At 38.0% G+C, this 7,480-nt stretch overlaps 1 protein-coding gene across 1 annotated transcript; it reads right to left on the bottom strand.

Annotated features, from left to right (window-relative positions):
- Nucleotides 1–2,126: 2,126 nt before the first annotated feature.
- LOC106330888 lies at nt 2,127–3,806 on the bottom strand. The gene is made up of 3 exons (XM_013769284.1): nt 2,971–3,806; nt 2,713–2,894; nt 2,127–2,500 (listed from the first exon to the last, which is right to left on the bottom strand). Exons 1-3 carry the CDS (start codon nt 3,804–3,806, stop codon nt 2,127–2,129), a joined length of 1,392 nt encoding a protein of 463 aa, XP_013624738.1.
- Nucleotides 3,807–7,480: the final 3,674 nt, after the last annotated feature.

Below are 7,480 nucleotides of genomic sequence, written 5' to 3' on the forward strand. Positions count from 1 at the left end.
TAAAACTCAGATATACTAGTTTATAAAGTATTATATAAACTCGGAGATGAAAATTTTAAACACAAAAAAATGATATGTAAAGGCTGATAAATAACTTATAACCTCTTATATATCTTATAATAAGATTTTAGAAAGCATTATGAAAATTAATGATAAAAAGTTTAAAAAGTAAAATCGGTGGTATAAATACATGAAGATTCTCGTTACTAATTTTCTTAAAAAAGAAACTAGAGTAAGTGTAAAGTACAAATGATTTACAGCTTACAATCACTTATAAAAATACGTGTTAGACATGTGTCTTGTTTCTCTTATATGTGTCAAGAACATATAAATTACATATAAAAACATGTGTCGTCTCTCTCTTTCTGCAACTCCAATCTTCTTGAACATTGTGTTTTCCTCTGAAAACATAAAAACATAAGGCTAAATATATATAATCTTTTACGGTTTCTTTTATAAGGCCTTATAAATATATAAATTGTAATAAATACTTCAAGGGGGTTACTATTTCCAGCAATAGGCAAATCATGAGTAATTAAAACTTCATCCCATGTCTGAATCATATTTGACACAATCTTTGATGATAATTGAGTTATTCTCTGAAACATTAACAAAAAACATAAAGCTAATAGTGAATCTCCAAATGACATCATTATATTTATAAGGTCTTACAAATTTAAAAGTTGTAATAAGTATTGCTATGTCATACTTCCAGCAATAAGCAAATCTTGAGTACTACATATTATCTTGTAAAATAACTAACTGATAACTATCATAAACGAAAACCTTAACAAGGAGTTCCAGGTAGTTACCGTAATGGTTACACATAGATGAAGGCCTCCATTCTCTTGAAGTTTGTTCAGATATGATGATACTTGACTATCATTCCTAATAAATACTGGAGGAAGCTCTTTTGAACCAAAGTTAAACTTTAAAGGTGAGACATAGCTAAGATTTATACTGCTTAACTTGGAAGGTGAGACATCAATTCCAAAATCTTCTAAAACAACCCCAATCAAATCATTGTAGCTGATATCTTCATGAATCATACTAAGAGAAGATCCCATTTCATCATCGACTATGAAATCCCAGTGAATTCTATTTATTAGTTTTCATTCTCCACGTATAGAACACAATTCGATCGTCATAACCTGATTATAAGAACATGGGGATTAGAGAAGGAATGATCAACAAGATATATCAAAAAAAAATACATAACACTATGTTCCTCATCGATAAAAATTTGTAAGGTTTTATAAATCTGTGATTTGAAAACTTAATGAGAAAAACTTCGTCTCCTTCCAAAAAACCGATCGATTTTGAGAAACCAAACAAAAATTACAGAAAATAGACGAAAATCACTATCTATTATCCTCTAACCTTTGTTACGCGTTCGTGAAGAGAGATTGTTCTGTTCGTTTGAGCTTGTAGTCTTCGCCAAATCTCGTCGGACGTCAATGTCGTTGGAATCGTCAAATCTCGCCGGGAAAATCGTCGGAGTCGTCGAATCTCGCTGGAATCGTCGAATCTCTCGCTGGGGTCGTCGATCAATTTGGGGATTTTGAAAATTCTTGTTGGAGAAGACATATGTTTATGTTTGATTAGATAAGGTATAATGGTACTTTACCCACTAAAATTTTAATGGTAAAGTTGGTTAGTGTAAAAGTTGAAAAGTGGTATTAGAAAAGAGGTATTAGTGGCAATTCCCCAATAATAAATATCTATAAGAAGATTATGCCCGCATGTGCGGGCAAGACACCTAGTTTGCTTTTATTATACACGAATTCACATATGTGGAGGATATATAATCAAGAGACGATAAAAAAACAAGCATGTAAACAGAAATTCGATTCAATTAAAAAACAGCTAGTTTAATTTTTAAAATAGAAGCTTTTTTCTAAAAAAATCTTGTTTTTTGGGTTTCAAGATTGTGCACGTCTCTTGAGTGTTAACTATTGCATCCATGTAATTTCTTTGATATTCAGCAAGAGAGAGTTCTGTTTCTGTTGCTTTTTTTTTTGGTTGAAATGTTAAATTCATATCATTTTCTGAATTACATAGTTGTGGTAGACCACCAGTTATTACAAGAAGGAGCGCAAGTACAAAAGGAAAAGAGAGACAATGAACTAGCTATAAGGAACAACAAACCAAAAATACAATTCCAAAAGCGAAGGAGATCGCACGATCGGTCTTGAGAGGGAGAGCAGCCTGTCACGCATGGCTCGGTCCACCGAAGAGAAGAAAGCCGCATCAGAAGATGCCGAGTCCCTGAAGATCCGGTGATTGCGCTCAAGCCAAATGTTGTAAGTGACCACTTGGAGTAGGAGCTTCAAAATGATGGATGCTGGAGGTGATGATGAGAAGTTGTGATGGTGTAGCAGGTTCAGAACAAAAGCAAGACTACTAGGAGGGTTGATTAGATACCTCCCAGAGAAGCGAGACCAAATGGAAACTGCAAAGTCGCATTCGAAGAACATATTCCGGTGAGATTCATAGTTCCCTGTGCATAATACACAACTGGTTGGAACATCTAAGCCCCAAGATCTCAACCGATCCTGTGTAGGTAATCTGCTCAAAAACTCCAGCCAAGTGATGAAACTACAGCGGGAATTTCCTCCTTAAACCAGACAGCCTTAGACCAGTTCACATGGGGAGCTTGAATTCGAATGAACTCCCAAGTTGCCTTGGAAGAGAAAGTATTGACAAACTGACCAGTGTTACTGCGCCATAGAAATGTATCTCGCTCTGCTGCAACAGAGGGGGGATTAATTGTGGTGAGTTCAATCTGGAGCTGTTGAATCTCATTAGACCTGGCAGGAGGTAGGTACCAGTTCCCGTTTCTTACTGCTTGAGACACTAATGAGTCTAAAGGCAGTCGAAGCTTAGTCGGGCTTCTATGACCAATGAAGTTTATAAGAGGGCCAAAACTTGTCCAAGAATCATACCAGAAGGAGGCAAGGTTACCATTACCTACAGTGCAGCGCATAAGATCCGTAATCACTGGTTTCAGCAGCAGCATGCTCTGCACTGTAGGGGAGAATCGTTGAGAATCCATAGTCTGCCAATACCCTTTCCTTTGTAACACATTTTGTTGGAGCCAAGCAACCCAAATGGCCCGAAGAAGAGAAGTAGTTCCAAATTCTCTTCAGCCTGGAAACCATCTCAAAGTCCTCCAACTTCCTGATGCCAAGACCCCCTTCCATCTTTGGTTTACAAATATTATCCCAGGAAACTCTAGCTCCAGCCGCTGAATCAGTCCGATTTTTCCAAAGAAATGCATAGCATAGACCATCAATCTTTTTGTAGAAGCTCTTAGGCAGCACAAATACCGAGCTCCAAAAGTTCACTAACCCATAAATCACAGAGACAATAAGTTGAACTTTACCCGCGAAGGAGAGCAGTTTAACTGTATAGTTGTTGAGCTTTGAAGTTATACGTTCCACAAACGGTTGCAAAGTAGCTTGAGAGATTCTGCTCGGATTTAGCGGGAGACCAAGATATCTTGTAGGAAATGTACCAATCTTGAAACCAGAGATATCACTGATCACCGAGGACTCAATGTCTTCATAACCACCAAAAAATATTTCTGATTTTGAAGCATTCATATCTAGGCCAGACCAATCCCGAAAACTGGACATCACATGCTTAATACCATAGATGGAATGCCTTGATCCGTCTGAGAACACTAGGAGGTCATCTGCAAACAAGAGATGGGTTACCCTTGGCTCAACGCACCCCGGGTGAAGTCTAATATTCCCATTATCAACTGCTTGTTCAAGAAGTTTAGATGCCACTTCCATAACCATGATGAACAAGTAAGGTGAAATAGCAAACCCACATGTGGGATGGGTTTCTGTTGCTTTTCTTGAGCCATCACTAGCAAACACACATGATCCATAAGTTAAGCCTCAACGAATAAAGTCTATCTTGAACATTCCTACTCCAAATATGTAGCTTATTGGGATGAAAGCACCCATGATGAACTAGCTGTGTGATTATTATCCATTTGCACACAAACATGACGTGGAATCAACATGTATTTCAGAGATTGACACTAAATTGTAGAACAAAGATCCATGTGATGTAAGATTCCGCATTTATGCTTCCTTATATTGCTTTCCTTTCTTAGATCATTAAAACAAGAATAAATTGCAAAAATAACTGGTTAAAGGAACCAAACTATCATATAAGCCAAAAGACAATAAAAGTGATAGATTCCATAAAATGTGGGATTAAATGGATTTATAAGTAAGTGAGTGCAAGTAATGAAAGAACATTTTAAGAACCAATCGCAGATATGCAATTTACAGAAGACTCAACACTTTCCTAACTAAAAATATATCAATCATGGTGTTGAGAATATTAGATTCAAATTTATGATTTCTTCTAAAAATTCATCTTACTACAGCTTAACACCGACATAGCATATGGGGAATCTTACTCAACAAACATAGAGAATACTACGATGTGGAATTTCCAGACGGTTACGCATCAAATTTGCGTAACTGTATCGACATAAAGGAAGGAAAGTTTACTGGCTTGATAAGCCACGATTGCCATGTTATGATGCAGCGCCTCCTTCCGTTCGCCTTCAAGGAACTATTAGCACAAAATGTTCATGAAGCAATTGCAGGGATAAGTGGTTTCTTCCGCGATTTATGCACGAGATCAGTGACTCTTGAAGGTATTGAAAATTTGAAGACTAACATAGCCGTGATTCAGTGCAACCTTGAGAAGATATTTCCTCCCTCATTTTTTGATGTTATGGAGCATCTTGTTATTCACCTGGCAAGAGAATTGGAACTTGGTGGTCCTGTGCAGTATAGATGGATGTATCTGTATGAGCGGTATATGTTCCATTTGAAGAAGATGGTGAAAAATTTAAGTAGGGTGGAAGGTTCTATAGTCGCACAGATGATCAATGAAGAAACTTCAAACTTTGCCGAGTACTACTTTCCAGCAGAAGTTCAGACCAAAAACAGAAGACCTACTTTCTGGATGGATGTTTACTTATGTGAGTGCTTTAAACAAATTAAAATATATTTTATCACATATTTATACTAATTCACATTTATTGATATAACATATATATGTGCTATTAATATTGTTGTCTGCTGGTTTGGCCAGAGGTGAAACATTTGACGATTGGATACGTGAGATGGTCGTTGGACCAAACTTTGTTGTGAAGTCATATCCGAGATTTTGTACTCGAGGATATGCATTCACAACTCAGAAGAGGAGACGTTCGAGTACGACTTATGATGCTGGCGTTTGTTCTGCATCAGGAGATGATGTATACTTCGAACACATACTTGATTTCCAAAATCTCATGTATGTGTCCGTAGTATACATCATCTCCTGATGCAGAACAAACGCCAGCATCATAAGTCGTACTCGAACGTCTCCTCTTCTGAGTTGTGAATGCATATCCTCGAGTACAAAATCTCGGATATGACTTCACAACAAAGTTTGGCCAACGACCATCTCACGTATCCAATCATCAAATGTTTCACCTCTGGCCAAACCAGCAGACACCTATTAATAGCACATATATATATATATTATATCAATAAATGTGAATTAGTATAAATATGTGATAAAATATATTTTAAATTGTTTAAAGCACTCACATAAGTAAACATCCATCCAGTAAATTATTTTTGCTTCATTTCTTCTAGTTCGTCCTCTGTGGCGTATCTATACTCGAACCGCTTTTCTGCCATGAAAATCCTGTATATGATGACAATAATGTAATTAATTAAGATTTAAATTTCAACTTGTTAAAATAAAAATTTGTAAGCTCATTTATTTACCTCTCATATTGAAGAACGTCTTCGCAGTTGGTGAGCAAATATGTTTGCAAATGACTGCGCTCCTGCTCAGTAAGTCGACGGTCCTTTGGTTTTCCGCTAAGTCGTCCAACATCTGTGAAAATGTCTGGAACCGTAACATGATATGCTGCCCATTCGCCTCTATCATCATGCCGAGCAGGTCTTCTGTTTTTGGTCTGAACTTCTGCTGGAAAGTAGTACTCGGCAAAGTTTGAAGTTTCTTCATTGATCATCTGTGCGACTATAGAACCTTCCACCCTACTTAAATTTTTCACCATCTTCTTCAAATGGAACATATACCGCTCATACAGATACATCCATCTATACTGCACAGGACCACCAAGTTCCAATTCTCTTGCCAGGTGAATAACAAGATGCTCCATAACATCAAAAAATGAGGGAGGAAATATCTTCTCAAGGTTGCACTGAATCACGGCTATGTTAGTCTTCAAATTTTCAATACCTTCAAGAGTCACTGATCTCGTGCATAAATCGCGGAAGAAACCACTTATCCCTGCAATTGCTTCATGAACATTTCGTGCTAATAGTTCCTTGAAGGCGAACGGAAGGAGGCGCTGCATCATTACATGGCAATCGTGGCTTTTCAAGCCAGAAAACTTTACTTCCTTTCTGTCGATACAGTTACGCAAATTTGATGCGTAACCGTCTGGAAATTCCACATCGTTTGAAATCCAATCAAAGAACGCATCTTTTCCCGCTGCATCAAGTCGGTATATGGGAAAAGGAGCCCTACCATTCTCATCAACATGAAGTTCTGAATTTCATCGTATAAATTAACCCTAAAGTGGAAAAACGTTTTCTACCACCATGGGCGTACTCGGCCTATCAATCTTGACAAACACCATTCGTCACTCGCCCAATTACGCCTTTCCTTCCAAGCCGAACTAGGTTACAACATCCCCTTTAAGGACGATTCTAACCGACTTGACCTTACTGACAGCACGAAAGTGTCATGGAGAAAACGCGGCATACGAAAGAATAACAAATCTTCAGCATCGCGAGACGTCGCAGACGCTTGAAGATTCGTTCTGCAAAGCCAAAACAATTGAGCGACCACCGCTCCAATAACTTGACGGATAAACGGTAATCCAGAATTTGTCTTGAAACGACAAGTAACAATTACACAAACAATTATCGTACCACCCAAAAACGGGAATCATACGGTAAATTTGTCATAACAAAACTCAGTCCTAACAACCAAACAATTAACGGAAAAGTTCCACTTGTCAAAAATCGACCAAGTTCCATATACTACGATTCACTTTAAGCCCGCTGTGTTTTACTCATAAAATGCGGCATGTAAGGAAAACTCGTAACGGAGCTCCTATAGCTATACGGAACATCCTCAAATACACACGAGAGAAATCTCGGAAGGCCAACACCACACAAAGCACGGTATAGGAGGATGCCTCTTTCCGGGGACAAATTTACGCGACCCCTTGGTCCTAACTCCTCGATCGCAAATCAAATCCAAACAGGAACAACAATTCTGGCTGCGAACATCCGTAGTCAAACCAGAATGTTTCCCAAACGCAGGGCTAAGACTAATCCCTTGCAACATCGTGAAACATCTTCAAGCCCGCGAATATTTCAAGCACGAAACGCGACATACGAAAGAATGATAAATC

This window comes from Brassica oleracea, chromosome C3 (assembly GCF_000695525.1).
Source record: "Brassica oleracea var. oleracea cultivar TO1000 chromosome C3, BOL, whole genome shotgun sequence".
Classification (NCBI taxonomy): Eukaryota; Viridiplantae; Streptophyta; class Magnoliopsida; order Brassicales; family Brassicaceae; genus Brassica; species Brassica oleracea.

Coding starts and splice junctions, on each gene's coding strand:
- LOC106330888 (XM_013769284.1), bottom strand. CDS start 3,806: ATGGTTATGGAAGTGGCATCTAAACTTCTTGAACAAGCAGTTGATAAT. Junction 2,895..2,970: donor TCTTATGCGCTGCACTGTAG/GTAATGGTAACC, acceptor CATTGGTCATAG/AAGCCCGACTAAGCTTCGAC. Junction 2,501..2,712: donor TCTATGGCGCAGTAACACTG/GTCAGTTTGTCA, acceptor TATTATGCACAG/GGAACTATGAATCTCACCGG.